A 15,433-nucleotide genomic window follows, 5' to 3' on the forward strand; every position below is an offset into this window, starting at 1 on the left:
GAACATGGCTGCACTCACTGTGTGTTCCTTCCATCCAGCCTCGGCTTCTCCATCCATACCAGGGGCAGGGGTCACTGGTGGTTTCCCCTTTGCTGTTTCACCCCAGCTAGACACGTCTGTTTCCCGCTCTTTTTCACCAACTGGTTCCCCAGTTTTGTAAACAACTCTGTGAGCTACCAACACTAATGTGCAAGAATTGTATTCTGTGATAAGCTACTCAGAGTCAGTCTCTGTTGTTTATAACAAGAATCCTACTAGTTTGGGCCTCCAAAGTACATGCCTCCAGGAAGCCACCCAGGGTTACACAGGTAGGAAAATGACATCTGACTCTCCAAGTTACCAACTTTTCTTGAATGAAGGAGGAGAAAGGCTTGCTTTTCAGTAGGGCATACAGTGCCTTAATTTGGAAGAATTTAAGCTTACTTCTGGAATTCTCCACAGCCAAAAAGGCCAATAGTGGAAACTACTTTGAGGCCAGGGCAGAGGAGAGGGCGTGCCGGTCCTGTGTCAGCCAGCAGTGCTCACCTGTGGTGACCTCGGTGACGAGTTCCGCCGAGTTGTGACATCCCTGTACGATGCTCCGCGTCCAATGGGAGAGGTCCCTGCTGGTCTCGGCCCTGAAGACATGTGTCTCGATCCCCTGCCTGGTGCCCGTTCGCGTAGCAAAGGACAGATCCACGCCAGCCTGGGGCGATCCTTTGCCCGGACCTGAATGGACCAGCCTGTCGAGAAAGAGAGACAAATCTCCATCAAACTGTAAACCACTGTGTTCACCTGACTTGTCATCTGATCAAAGCTTCCACATGGGTGATTTGCTCTTGTTTTTCTGACCTAGGACCAAAGGGTCCGGCTTAACCCCAGTGTCCCCCGTGGTTTTCTGCCTTCTGCTCTGCCAGTCCCTCTCCAGGGCTACGGTGAGATTTAGAAAGTGCCCGGGGAGCCGCATCCGGCTGAATGTGCAGAGGAGTTGAATCGCATGCCTTTAACTCCCACGAGACAAGTTCCACGATACCCACTGGGCCAAAAAGAGAATTGGGAAAGTGAGAGCGAGAACAACTTAAATAGTGTGTATAGTCCTCCCCATTCCATTCCTGGGCATGAGTATGTCCCGGTGTGAGCACGACACTGTTTCCTGGCTTAGCCTCCGTCCCCCTGCATGTCTTGTAGTTTGGCTCATCTGGGTGTACCGAATGCGTTTTTTGAGCACACAGCCTCCAAACACAAGCAAACCACCATGGGACTCCACTGAAGAAGCAGCAGTGGTAACACCTAGGAATAACTGGCAATGCTGGGCTTCCTGGGAAATGGAAAGAACGGCACTTACTGGAAGATTTAAGGGATTTCCAAGAGTGCTTTTTGCCACAGTTTGCACACTGACTTTAAACCGCACGCTTTAAAGCATAAAATGTGACTCCCATCGTAAATATTTTCTGAAAGGCCAGACGGAAACCGTGAGGAATCACAGTCTCTGAGCCCTACCCCCTGAGCAGGCACTGGCTCCTCCTTTTCACGCCTCCCCTTTAAACCCCTGGATCTCTCCTGCTCCTCGATGTCTGATATCTCAACCTTCTTTGGGAAGAGACACCCGTATCAATCATTTGCAGGATAGCACGAGTATAATTTAGTAAATGTGACTTCTCCCCAGGATATTTGCATTTTCAGTCTTATCTTTTGGTACAGAAAGAAACACTACCATTTGCCAGAGAAATTCCAGGTGTCTATTCACTCAGTGGACGGGAGATGGGAGACTGACTTTTTTAGGCAAGGGGCTTGTTACCCCTAGATTAAAATTGCACAAAGAAATCCAAAAGCTCATCTCCTCTTGTAAGCTTAGATATTGCAGAGCAAAATTACCGGTGAAATCAAACACAGTACCCTGTTGGATTTCTAGCAACAAGCTTCTTGTAGAACTCTGAAAAGCTTTCTTTTACTCACAAAGCTGGAATTGGTGGCGGGGGTGGTTTGCGACGCCGCCTGGAAGAAAAAGGTTTGTTGACAAGCTTTTTGATCGTAAAATTCTTTGAAGATAGAGAAGATTCCAAGAGATTATGAAGGCTGGCAAGAACGTGGAGGAAAGGGACCCCCTGCGCACTGTTGGTGGGAATGCAAATTGGTGCAGCCACCATGGAAAATAGTATGGAGGTTCCGCAAAAAAACTGAAATTAGAGCTACCATAAGATCCAGCAATTCAATTCTGGGAATATGTCCGAAGGAAGCGCACTCAGTATCTCAGAGAGGTATCTGCAACCCCAAGTTTGTTACAGCATATTCACAATAGTTAAGATATAAAAACAACCTAAATGTCCATCGATGGATAAATGGATTTTAAAATTGTGGTATACACACACACACACAGACACACACACACACACACACACACACACACACACACACACACTGGAATATTACTCAGCCTTAAGAAAGAAGGAAACCCTGCCATTTGCAAGAGCATGGGTGAATATGGAGGGCACTATGGCTAAGTAAAATAAGCCAGGCAGAAAAAGACAAATACTGGGTGGTATCATTCATATGTAGAATCTGAAAAAAAGTCAAACTCATAGAAACAGAGTAGAATGATGGTTGCCAGGGCTACAAGGTGGGAGAAACAGGGAGATGTTGGTCAAAGGGTACAAACTTTTAGTCATAAGATGAATGACCCCTGAGGATCTAATGTACACCATGATCACTATACTTAATAATACTGTATTGTATACTTGAAATTTACTAAGAGAATAGACCTTAGGCTATCCCCTCCATACACACACCAAAGTAACTATATTGAGGATATAGATGTATTAATTAATTTGATTGTGGTAATCATCTCACCATATATACATTGTGCACATTAGGCTTTATTTGTCAATTGTACCTTAATAGAAAGTAATAATAAAAGGGAAGTTCCATGAATCTCATTGAGAGAAGAATCTGGGACAGTGTGAAGGAAACTGTCTGTTGACATGGGTTTCAAAATCTTGGTGAGGCTAAAGAAAAAAGAAAGCATTTCTCAAAAGCCTAACATGGGTTATAAAGGGATTGAGAGCCAGGTAAAAATTCATTAAGATAAGGTACAAATATGGATTTTTGAATTTATTCCATCCTATTTTTAAAAAATGTATTCTTTTGTTCAAAAGTCAAACTGTCAGGGTGCCTGGGTGGCTCAGTTGGTTAAGCGTCTGATTCCTGGTTTTGGCTCAGATCATGATCTCACGGTTGTGAGAGTACTTAAGATTCTCACACCCTTCTCCCTCTGCCACTCTCCTGTTCTTGCACATGCCTGTGCACACATGCTTGTGTGCACATGCACACACACACTTTCTCTTTCTCTTCAAAAGAATAAGTAAGATAAACATTAAAAAAATGTCAAACTAAAAAAAAAGAAAGGTACTTATAAAAAACAAGGATTTATATTGTTTTCTTAGTTGCGTAAATATGTTTTTTATACTTGATGGTGTTTAAGTTTTAGTTACTTGAGGAAATACATCTAGCTTTTCCTTTTTAAAACTCTTAAAAATCTGTATATGTTGGGGGCATCTGGCTGGCTCAGCCAGATCTTAGATCCTGAGTTCGAGCCCCACATGGTATGTAGAGATTCCTTAAATAAATAAAACTTAAAAAAAAATCGGCATTTTTTTTTACAGCTGGCCAGCTGCACTGCAAACTGAAGAGAGATAACAAGGTTTGGGGGGCATAAAAGCCTTCATGAGACCCCTATTCTGCCATGTGTTAAATGTTCTAGGAATCCCTACTTCATAAGGTAGTGTTTTAAAGATCAACTGAAATAATCTGTGAAATCCATAAAATAATAATATTCTAATCTGTCCACATCTAGCACAGACCCAGCATACGGTTTATACTCAGTATTATTTCCATACCCTTATCCCATCCCTTAGTGCCCCTACCCTCATTTCCCTTATTTTAATATAAGCAAGATGAATTTTTCTTTTAGTAGGCTCCACGCTCAATGTGGGACTTGAACTCACAACCTTGAGAGATCAAGAGTCACACGGTCTACCAACTGAGCCAGCCAGGCACCTCTCGGTTTCCTTATTTTAAAAATACAACTCCTGCCTCCCATGCTTGGGATTCTTTATAATAAAGTACAAAAAAAAAAAAAAAAGCACTTAATTCAGTATTCAGTGATCATCAGAAGCATTCAGTAAACGTTAGTTCCCTTACGCCTTCCCTAGCCGGACATGTTCTCATTTGTTATACCCTAAATTGTCCACTGAAGGGGCATCAGCGCTGTCACAATCAGGGCCAGTGCAAATGTAACACTGAGGCACAAGTGAAGGGAGAAGAAGATGTACCACCCTCACGGAGAATGTCACTTTTTTATGAATTTCCTACCAATATTAATTTTTCTCCAGAGAGACTATAAAATCGGAGCCAATAATAACTGGAAATTTAATTTGTTGGAAAATTTGCACTTGGTAGGTCTGGGTATAGGGAATGAAATTACTAACTGACTCTAACAAGGTATGAGAAAGGCCTGTATCTAGCGGACCAACACTATGCACAGGGCGTCCTTGATGGGGAAACCCAGTGAGTTAAGAGGGAGCACCACTTCTAAATTTGTTATTCGTCTCCTCGCCAAATTTCATTCACTGAAAAGAAAAGGGAAGAGAAGAAATTGATTTTTCCACTGATCAAGTGTGAACTATCTAATATCTATATTAATGAACAAGTTGATTTGCTATCTGAAAAATAGCAGACATGCTGAATAATGTATTCTTTTGAGTACACCACTATTGGTTAATGAAATGTGCCAAGCTGTAGGTAAACAATCAGATAAAGCAAATTTCTTTTCCGCTACCTCATGTGCATACTGGTAACAAAAACATCTTCCAGATTAAAAACAAGTGAATTGGGGCGCGTGGGTGGCTCAGTCGGTTGAGCATCCGACTTCGGCTCAGGTCATGATCTCGCAGTTCCTGAGTTTGAACCCCGTGTCGGGTTCTGGACTGACAGTTCAGAGCCTGGAGCCTGCTTCAGATTCTGTGTCCCCCTCTCTCTCTGCCCCACCCCTGCTTGTGCTCTGTCTCTCTCTGTCTTTCAAAAATGAATAAACATAAAAAAATTTTTAAATCAAGTGAACTACATCCCAGTATCCACACGATGCATATAGGTACATGTACTCCTCTGCGTAGAGTATTACACAGACCTTGAAAGTTATTTTATAAACACGGATGGCAAATATGGGGAAACGTGTATGTATCTACCAAAAGTCTTTAGATACACAATTCAACCATGTAAGAGAAAAACCTGGAAACAAATCCATTAAAATGCTGAGTCATTTTATGGGTGATTTCATTTCTTCTTACGGTATTTTTTTTTTTATCTTGAAATCTCCACTTAGCAACAGATACTATACAATTTAAAGATTCACTTTAGAAGGCTATGAGGCTGGAATGAAGTCAGATCTTTCACTTTAATTTTTAGGACCAGAGCTTGTATTCCACTGAAAAATACATGCATTCTGACTCAGAGCGACAAACATGCTTTGTTTGTTGTTTGTATAACATTAGTGTCAATTCAGTGTTGGAACAGCGGATGAGCTCCTCTCTGTGGCCCTACATGTCCATATGTCTAGGTTATTCTAAACTGTCCATGCCTCGCTCTTCAGACTTAACACCTGCCATGGAAGAGCCTTTCTCAACATGGAGTTAACTGAGCCGCGTGGGATGGAACCTACACCTGTGGCCTCATTAATCCCTTACACAAACCAACTGGCTTCCGGCAAATGAGACAGGAGAGACCCTGAGACCTGCCAGTTGAAGTTACAGAATCTTTTTTGATTCAGGGTGCTCCAAGGGGCCTTAGAGGAGCTTCCTGCTCTGTTCAGGTCTCTTCTCTACTTCCAAATGACCACCAAAAAAGTCACGAAGTTCATTCATTCAATCAATCAATCAAGATTTCGCCATTCGCCAACTGATACATCCTACAAACATTTATGGAATACTTCCCTGTTACGGACTGAACTGTGTCCCCCTAAAATTCCTATGTTGAAGCCCTTGCCCATGTGACTGTATTTGGAAATACAGACTATATAAGGTTAAGTAAGGGCATAAGTGTGGGCCCTTAACCAATAGGATGCTGCCCTTACAGGAAAAGAGATGCCAGAGATCTCCCTCCCTACACACACACACACACACACACACACACACACACACACACACACAAAGAGCAAGGACCAAGTGTGGACAGAGCAAGAAGGCAGCTGTCTATAAGCCAGGAAGAAAACCCTCACCAGAAACCAACCCTGATGGCACGTGGATCTTGGACTTTTATCCTTCAAAACTATGAGAAAATAAATTTCTGTTGCTTATGTCACCTGCTTTGTAGTATTTTGTTATGGCAGCCATAGCCAACTCATAAATGCACCTACTCTATGCAGACCCAAGGCTAGGCATGGTGTGAGTACAACAGATGTGGCCCAAGGTTGGAGGAGATGAAGTTCACTTCAGGTTCTGCCCCAGTTCTTAGAGGCTCACTCCTCGAATATAAAAGAAAGTCAGAACCAGCCTCTGGCAGATCACAAGTGGAAGAGATGAGCCAGAGTCAAGTGGACAGATGGAGAATTATTCCTCTTCATTGGGGCAATCTGATTATTAAGAAGATCTTCCTTCAGAGGGTGAACTGGAACCTCAAGAGAAAGCTGTTCCATCATAGGAAAGGCAACAGTGGATTCTGGCACAAGAACAAAGAGACCCTACATTTATCAACATAATTGTCATTTCATCCCTACCAAGATATCGGAAATAATAGATTTCCTTGTTCTTAATATCATCCCCAACGAATTGCTTTTTGTGGCCAACAGTAATGAGTGGATGACAACATGTAGAGATGTGGACATGCGCCACCATGCCATCTTGAGAAGTCCGAACAGAGTTGGTTGGTTTACAAATCATGGCATTGCAAAAATGAGACAAGGCCACCGGACAGGGTAGGACCAAGATCCTTTCTCTTACCTCTTTTTTATTATGTGGGCTGCCACAGTGATAGGAGTGGCAGCTACAAGGAAGAGATAGAGAAAAATAGTGCAACGATTACATTTATAAATGTTCTATGAAATCATTCTCTGCAGGTGAACTTGTATATTTCCAGCTCCAACCAATAAAATAATATTGGATATACACTACTGGATAATGCACTGTCTGATTGTTCACTGAGCATCTCAGAGGGCTCACAAGTACCTCAGATCAGCAGAAGTTAAAGCAATATTGTATAAGGTCCTTAAGATCTTAGGAATCCAATACTTGGGTTCTTTTTTTTTAAGTTTATTTATTTACTTTGAGGGGGTCAGAGAGAGAGGGTGACAGACAGAATCCCAAGCAGGCTCTGGGCTGTCAGCATGGAGTCCGACGTGGGGCTCGATCCTATGAACAATGAGACCATGACCTGAGCTGAGATTAAGAGTCAGATGCTTAACCGACTAAGCCACCCAGGTGCCCCCCTTATACCTAGGCTCTAAATTAAGTAACACCAGGACCCACAAGGGCCATGTCCACTGCAAAGGACAGGATGTTTTCACTGGGAGTCAAACCACTATTCAAAAGAAACCTTTAGATGGGCAATCGAGGGTCCATATGAAGGAAGGTTTCCTAACAATGACAAATACAACACGAGGGGCTATTTTTAGATGTCTATGGTATACAAAGACAAGGACTAGGCAGCTCTGTATCTCCAGGCAAACAGTGTTATTGATGAGTGGCTGAAAGAAAATATAACTTATGAATTCTTTCTTTGCTGCTTTATGAAAATAACGTTTTTGAGATGTGAGCCTAAGTAAGGGGCAGTGGAAGCCAAGAAGGGAGTGGCATTTGGAAGAGAGCACCCTGATGCTTCAAATGAACTCAAGTCCTTCCTGGGAAGATTACACACCAACGTACCGGAAGGGCTTAGATGCTTCATAATTGAAACTCTGCGGGGACCTTTGGGAAATCAGGGAGAACAAGTCAGACTGTTCTAAAAAAGTGAACTGGAAAAGTGAAAATTATATCTTGGTTTTCAAAACATGGAATAAAATAGATTCTTTGGCCCTGTTCCCAGGCAAAATTCAGTAATGGATTTTTTAAAAAATGTTTCTTTATTTTGAGAGAGAGAGAATTAGAGCGAGTGAATGGGGGAGGGGAAGAGAGAGGGGCAGAGAGAGAATCCCAAGCAGACTCTGTGCTCTCAGCACACAGTCTGATGCGGGGCTCGATCTCACAATCCATGAGATCAAGAGTCAGACATTCAGCTGACAAAGCCACCCAGGCACCCCAGTAATGGATTTTTAAAAGCAATCTTTCTTTCTTTCTTTCCTTCTTTTTTTGACTTTGGAAAATAGTAAATAGGAGTCCATGAGGGCCTACATGGCTTCCTTACACCAACTGTTTTATGCAGAAACTAGATTAGTAGAAAAGTAATAGATGAAGTAAGTATTCAGAAAAAAAAATGTACTGACAGTTTCCTTTAATATTCATTTGGACTTAAAAGGAATAAGTTTTGGGTACAAAGCTTATCAGCTGGAAGAGTACTTTGTTAAGGGGTCATAGACATCACGAGTCAATTTAATTAGGAATGGAGGCAGAACTATGGCCTTAGTCCTGTCCTGTTAAACATTGTTATCAGTGACTTGTATGAAGAGGGCATGCACCTCAAGTCAGCAGATGACCCAAAATTGGTAAGAAGACGAAATATAGAATCAAGACGGAAGACTGCTAAGCACTGTAGTTTGAGCCCAAAACAAACAACGACAACGACAAAATTAGAATGGGAGAGACTTGATGTAGAAGCACCACTGGAAATTAGTTGACTCAGAGCTACCAACAGCACTAACGTGAATTTAAACTCAATTAACAGAATGAGAGCAGGTGCTGGCCCTGTGTGGGCCCATGCTGGTCAGACCATGCCTAAAACGCAGCATTTGGGCCTAGGCACCAAGCCCTGTGGACCGTTATTCTGAACAATGTGTATAAATCATAAAGTAAACAGAATTACAAAGGAAAGCAGTGATACCGAAATACAGTTCCACGCAAGACTCCTAATGCTGAAGACAATGATCAAAACGGCAGAGTACCCAAAACTGCTTCAGAAAGAACATCGTTTGGATATATCCTGTCTGGCAAAGAGAAGACATTGTGTGAGGAATGGAGGGAGGGAGGGGCAGGCATAAGTGTCCACGATGTCTGTGGAAGTGCCCAAGCATAGGCTGGACAGGGACTTCCTGAGGACAGTACAGACACTTCTCCCCTTGAGAGTCTATAGTCGGATCAAAGCCATCCCTGAACCTTGGCCCATCCAGGAAGAGCCACATTTGGAGCAGACGATTTGCTTCCGGGGATGCAGGGTGAGGTAGGAGGTCTTCCAGGAAGACTGAGACAGCCTCCATGGCAGCCAGCAGGGGTCCTTGGACACCACTCTGTGGGGTTTGTTGCTCATGTGTTGAAGTTGACAGGTCCAGGGTAAAAATATGTGGGAGGAAACAAACTTGCTGTGGACAGCACAGCAATCTTCTGGAGCTCCAGACCAAACGCAGTATGGTCTCCTTACTGTAGGTGCCCCTCTTCCGGGTCCCTACACAGCATTTACGATTACCATCTCCTCTCCCTTGCTAGATTCAGATGCTCTTCAGGGTAGGAGCATCTCTCCTTGATTCTGTGGTGCCTGGCATTCTACCTGACACATGGGATTCACTACCTGTTGGCTGAACAACTGCATGAATACAAGTTTTCCAAATGTTTAAAAAATGTGAGTTCAATTTTGCAAAGGAAAGCACACACACACACACACACACACACACACACACACACACACGCCTGACCTATTCTGAAATGCTATGAAACGTGCGGCAGTGAAAAGGCCCCCTAATGGGCTCTTCACTTGCAGACCACACTTAGGAACACATTACCATAGCCAGATTCTGGACACTAAGTAGCAAGTAAATGTCAGCTGGACATTAAGATTTTTAAAAGTCATCATGTGCACATTTAGAAAGGTAGGGCTTAAGGAATAGAATGTGTCTGCTAGAGTTTGTCCTATTCTATTTTTTTTTTTAAGTTTTTAAATTTATTTTTGAGAGACAGAGCACAAGTGGGGAAGCGGGACAGAGAGAGAAGGAGACCCAGAATCCAAAGCAGGCTCCAGGCTCTGAGCTGTCAGCACAGAGCTTGACGCGGGGCTCAAACCTATTAACCATGAGATCACAACTTGAGCTGAAGTTGGACACTTAACCGACTGAGCCACCCAGGCGCCCCAGAGTTTGTCCTATTCTTGCAGAACAGCCTCTTTACATGCCTCCCAAGATTCTTCCCAAGGATATTTTCTGATCTGCAGTCTCAAGGGGGACTCTGAAATAGCTATTATTTATATTTCAATTATTTTACATTTTAAGCTATTTGTGTATCCTTAAAAATATGACCATCTGTCTCTTATCTGTGGCAGGGACTAAACTATAGCAACCAAGGAAATGCTGTCTCTCAAGAGAAGATAACTCTCTTACCCAGTCAGGGAAAAATACCGGCACCCTGGGACAGGCTTTCAAGCTGTAATTCACACCCAATTTCTAAGTTTTATCTGAAACTGTGTGAGAAACCCAAGGACATGCTTTGTTCTCTGGTTACGGAAGTCAAATACACATGCCCATGGTTGGAAGCAAACTCCACCAACTCCAGCAAGATGTGACATTTCCTATTATCTGGAAGTATGAATAAGGGAACAAGTGAAAGGCCCACATAAACCGAGTGGGCCCGGAGAGTGAAGCCACAGAGATGAGGCGACAGAGGAGAGAGTCAGATAGCCCAAATGGGCTATTTGCCAACCGTGCGACCTCAGCAAGTCTCAAACACTCTCCACGCCTCAGATGCCTCAAATGCAAACTGGGGGTAGCAATATGCCTACCTCATTGTATTGTTGCTAAGGATGAAATGAGTTCTATGAATGCTGTGTGGAACAGCGCCTGGAACAGAATATATAGGAATAGCCGCTATTCTCATTAGGTCAATCAGGGAGGGACTTTTTATCTGATTGTTCCCAACTGTATGTGTACAACCTAGAACAATTCCAGGCACGTGGCAAGCACTCAGCAAATATTTGTTGAATGAATAGCTAGAATACAAGGAGGATTATTTTCTAAGAAGTTTGTGATTAATGACTGTTATGAGACACTGTGATTTCTCTCCCACCCTCAGTCTCCCATCATGAAACCATAGCTCATGCTAGATCCAAAGAACTTGGGTTTACATCTGCTAAATGCTCATTTCCAGATTAACTCGATCCTGGCAAAAAGTGATCTTGAAAGGTAATTGGGATGAGATACTCTATGGGATTAGCCTAACATCCATCTCCTGTTTCTTCCTTCAAATCCATCTCTAGCAACTGGTGTTTTTAGCAGTGACTTGTTTAGGGAGTCAGAGTTAACCCTTTCTGGTCTGAGAGTGGAAGGTACCATTTTATCAACGAAGTAAGTCAGTAAGATTTCACATTCATGGCTAGCATGGATCCAGTGTACATAAATTTAAAGATTTATATATAAATGGGTCCCTAACCCAGAAAAAGAAAGGGTGAAATGTTTTTATTTTTATAATGTCTACTTATTTTTGAAAGAGAGAGAATGAGCAGGGAAGGGGCAGAGAGAGAGCGGGACAGAGGATCCAAAGCAGGCGCTGAGCTGACAGCATACGAGCCCGATGCGGGGCTCAAACCCACAACCCACAAACCGTGAGATCATGAGCTGAGCTGAAGTTGGACACTCAACTGACTGAGACACCCAGGCGCCCTAAGGGTGAAATGTTTTTAAATGACTTCACTGCCCAAAGTGGCTCACAAGGTGGACCCCACAAGGCTCCATGTGGCTGTGGGATAAGCCCACTTGCAGGTCAAATTCTTTGTTCAATATTTGGGGGAACCTGGTGGTAGAAATTCCTTCATGTCCAAAGAAGGCCAAGCAAAAGGTGTCTCTACTGAGGTACTAGGCTGCACACAGTTTCTGGATCCTCACATCCCTTTGCATGCCTGGTTTTGAGAAAAACAAAAACAAAAAAACCTGTCTCACAAAGGATGCTTATGCACTAATTTAATTCCGGATATAGGTGTTAGAAAATGCTGTATAAAATGTCCCACACAAAAACATTATTATTAATATCCTTAATTAAAACAAAAACAGTTACAGCACACAGATTCAGCCAAATTAGTAAAATTACATATTAGGTAACTGGGTTGCTAAGCAATATTACATTCTTGCTTAATTGCTGTAATTAGCATCTCCCAGCATATGCCACAATGCAAGCCAAAAAAAAAAAAAAAAAAAAAAGAAAGAAAGAAAGAAAGAAAGAAAGAAAGAAAGAAAGAAAGAGAAAAACAACTGTTCAGATCCCTTAAATGGTTCTGGTGCACTTGATTACTTCCATCCACTAGTCACCGGAGCCCAGCAGTCAACGGGCTGACTAGGAAAGAAGTGAGGGGAAAAGTCACTAGTAAGCTCCGGACTGTCAGGGCGGAAGGGCTGCTCAGAAACCAGCATGCTGCCCCTCAGCCAAGAAGAGCTCACAACTGCCTCCTTTCTACCTCCTAAACTTTCATCTGAACACGGTGCTGAAAGGTTAGGCAAAGGGGTGCCTGGGTGGCTCAGTCGGTTAAGTGTCCGACTTCATCTCAGGTCATGATCTCGCGGTCCGTGAGTTCGAGCCCCGTGTCAGGCTCTGTGCTGACAGCTCAGAGCCTGGAGCCTGCTTCGGATTCTGTGTCTCCCTCTCTCTGACCCTCCCCCATTCATGCTCTGTCTCTCTCTGTCTCAAAAGTAAATAAACATTAAAAAAAAAAATATTTTTGAAAGGTTAGGCAAGGTCCCATCTCTCCAAAAGATACTACTGAGGGATACTGACTGTAAGCAAAGACCAAGGTGATATAGGAGAATGAGCAGCAAAAGAGCCAATTTTTGACTTTTAGTGAATCCAGCTGGATTTCCAGAGACCTGGACACATGTTCTCCCTGGTCTCATGACCTCCCACAGCCAGCTGCTAGCAGTAATGTGGAGGGAGGAAAACCGATGCCTGTTCTGTGACTCGTTGCACTGACGCACTATCTCCCTGGGTCTCCACGATGCCCCGGAAAGCGTATCACAAGCTCCACTTTACCAACAAGGAATCCATGGTTCTGTGTGCTAAAGTGGTAGCTGGCCAGGTGAGTGTCCAGAATATGAACCCACATGATTATAAAGTCTATAAGCTTTCCACTATACCACGAAAAGGGGCCAAACTCCAGTGTGTCAACTGTAGATAGAAAGGAAATTAAAGAGAGGGAGGCCAACCATAAGAGACTTTTAAATACAAAGAACAAACTGAGGGTTGATGGGGAGGCACATAGGGGAGAGGAGAAAATGGGTGATGGGCATTGAGAAGGGCACTTATTGGGATGAGCACTGGGTGTCATATACAAGTGATGACTCACGGGAATACACCCCTAAAACCAAGAGCATACTGTATACACTGTATGTTAGACAAATTGACAATAAATTATATTTAAAAGAGAGAGAAAGAGAGAATAATGAACTCTTCAGGTCACCCACAGATTTAATTCACCCCCACGCACTTGCCATCTCCAGAGATGAACAAGGCTTACAGTCTGATGAATATTCTCACATATGATAGCCTAATGTCTTGGAAAATCTTCCTTTCAAGTTCATAGTCTTTCTTTTTTTTAACCCTTAGCAATCTTAGAACTTTAATTTTGAAATATATTCTTTGAGTTTTCTGGTTATCTCTTCCACATTCCCTTATCCCATCTGTGTTTTAATTAGTTCAACATACATCACAATATGTATACAATAGGTATACTAAAAAGATCTTCAAGAACTTCTCCATGGAAAGTAATGACAATTAAAATCTGTCCTATTTTGCGGGGAAAATAAAACCATGAGTGAATAACCTGAAAAATTAGCTTTTATAACACTTGGCTTTTATCTCTCATATTTTTCTTCCTTCCTTCCTTCCTTCCTTCCTTCCTTCCTTCCTTCCTTCCTTCCTTCCTTTTTTTTTATATAATTTCCCAACCATCAGCCCTTGGTACAATGTTGGCCCCTAACAGGAGACTGTGAAACATTTCTTAAACTGAACTGGACATTTTTGCCCCAAGGAAGAAGCCATCAATAGGCTACCTTCCTGCAGTGTTGCACCTGGGTGCCTCAGTCAGTTAAGTGTCCAGCTTTTGATTTGGACTGAGGTCATGATCTCAGGTTGTGAGATCTCAGGTTGTGGAGCTGCTCCTGCTTGGGATTCTCTCTCCCTCTCTGCTTCTTCTCCACTCATTCTTTCTCTCTCTCCAAAAAAAAAAAAAAAAAAGGACTAGCTTTCTGGTGTGAGTTGAGGGGTTCCAGTCTCCCCGTTCCATCTCTCACTTCCCCCTCCCTATAAATTAAAGCAACAAACTCTTAGCCCAGTCCTTATATCTCAACAATTTTGATCTAAGACACTACGAGTCCCTGATAAATGCAGTATTACATGTGGAATCAAATATGTTTACTTACTTATCAGTTATTCATACATCAATTTCAATTAATTTTTTCAATATTAACAATTGCTAACATTTATCAATCACTTATTATGTCTCAGTCATATGTTAAACACTTACATTTACTGTCTTAATAGTTCCTATCAATAGCTGAATGAAGCAGAAGATACTACTGCCCTTCACAGAGATGAGGCTTGGGTTCGGAGAAATTGATATTTTGCCCAAGATCACATGACAAGTAGAGGTCTCGGGGTCAACTCCTTGTCTGACTCCAAAGTCCTTGGACCCCCTCACTCTGCTTATCTCCCACCCAACTCTGAGGAGCTTCTGGATTAACAGGAAGGAGGGCAGGAAGGAGGCTGGCCATTAGTGTGAACACCAGGTATGGTTCACACAAACGGGAAGAATGGGTGTGAAGGCCAACTCCACTCTTCTCAGGCTGACAGAGTGTGGTTCCATGGGCATGCAGATCCTCTTATGCTGCCCTAGGGAATGCCTATGGCACAGGCTCACATTCCCTAAGAGTGAAGAAGCCTCCCACACTTAGTGTGAAAACCACAAGCTGATTGTAGTTGAATGTTTGACAAATGCGACTGGCCAAACTTCCCCAGTGGAAAGCATTCCTAAAATTTCTGAGGCTGGCCTGGGGCAGCAATTCCTTTTAGCACTGAGAAAACAGGTTAGTTCCTTAGACACCAAGGATTACCCAACATGTTTAATACAAGTGCCAGTGCCTTTGGCTCCCAAGTGGCATCAGGGGAGCAAAGTGCAATTCATCAGTTCCTCTTCCCCAGAGACCCCACCCCTTCTCTCGGGCCCACAGGTGGGACAGCTGGGCTCAGAGCCTCATTACTTTTGCAAGCTCTGTGCTTCCCAATCTTTTGCCAACCACTGGAACTGGGCGTGCAGAATTTCTGGGTTAAATCTCCTCTAGAATTCCAGAAAT

The 15,433-nt window shown here is 43.0% G+C and overlaps 1 protein-coding gene across 2 annotated transcripts in view; it reads right to left on the reverse strand.

The window, feature by feature from the left end:
* Positions 1-15,433, reverse strand: part of SNTB1 (syntrophin beta 1) — a 234,924-nt gene that overhangs the window by 11,341 nt on the left and 208,150 nt on the right. For both annotated transcript variants that reach the window (XM_042973541.1, XM_042973542.1), the window contains exon 6: positions 526-722. In XM_042973541.1, coding sequence (XP_042829475.1) covers positions 526-722 — 197 coding nt within the window. The remainder of the gene's footprint in view (positions 1-525; positions 723-15,433) is intronic.

The sequence above is a fragment of the Panthera tigris genome, chromosome F2 (assembly GCF_018350195.1).
Source record: "Panthera tigris isolate Pti1 chromosome F2, P.tigris_Pti1_mat1.1, whole genome shotgun sequence".
In the NCBI taxonomy this organism is placed as follows: Eukaryota; Metazoa; Chordata; class Mammalia; order Carnivora; family Felidae; genus Panthera; species Panthera tigris.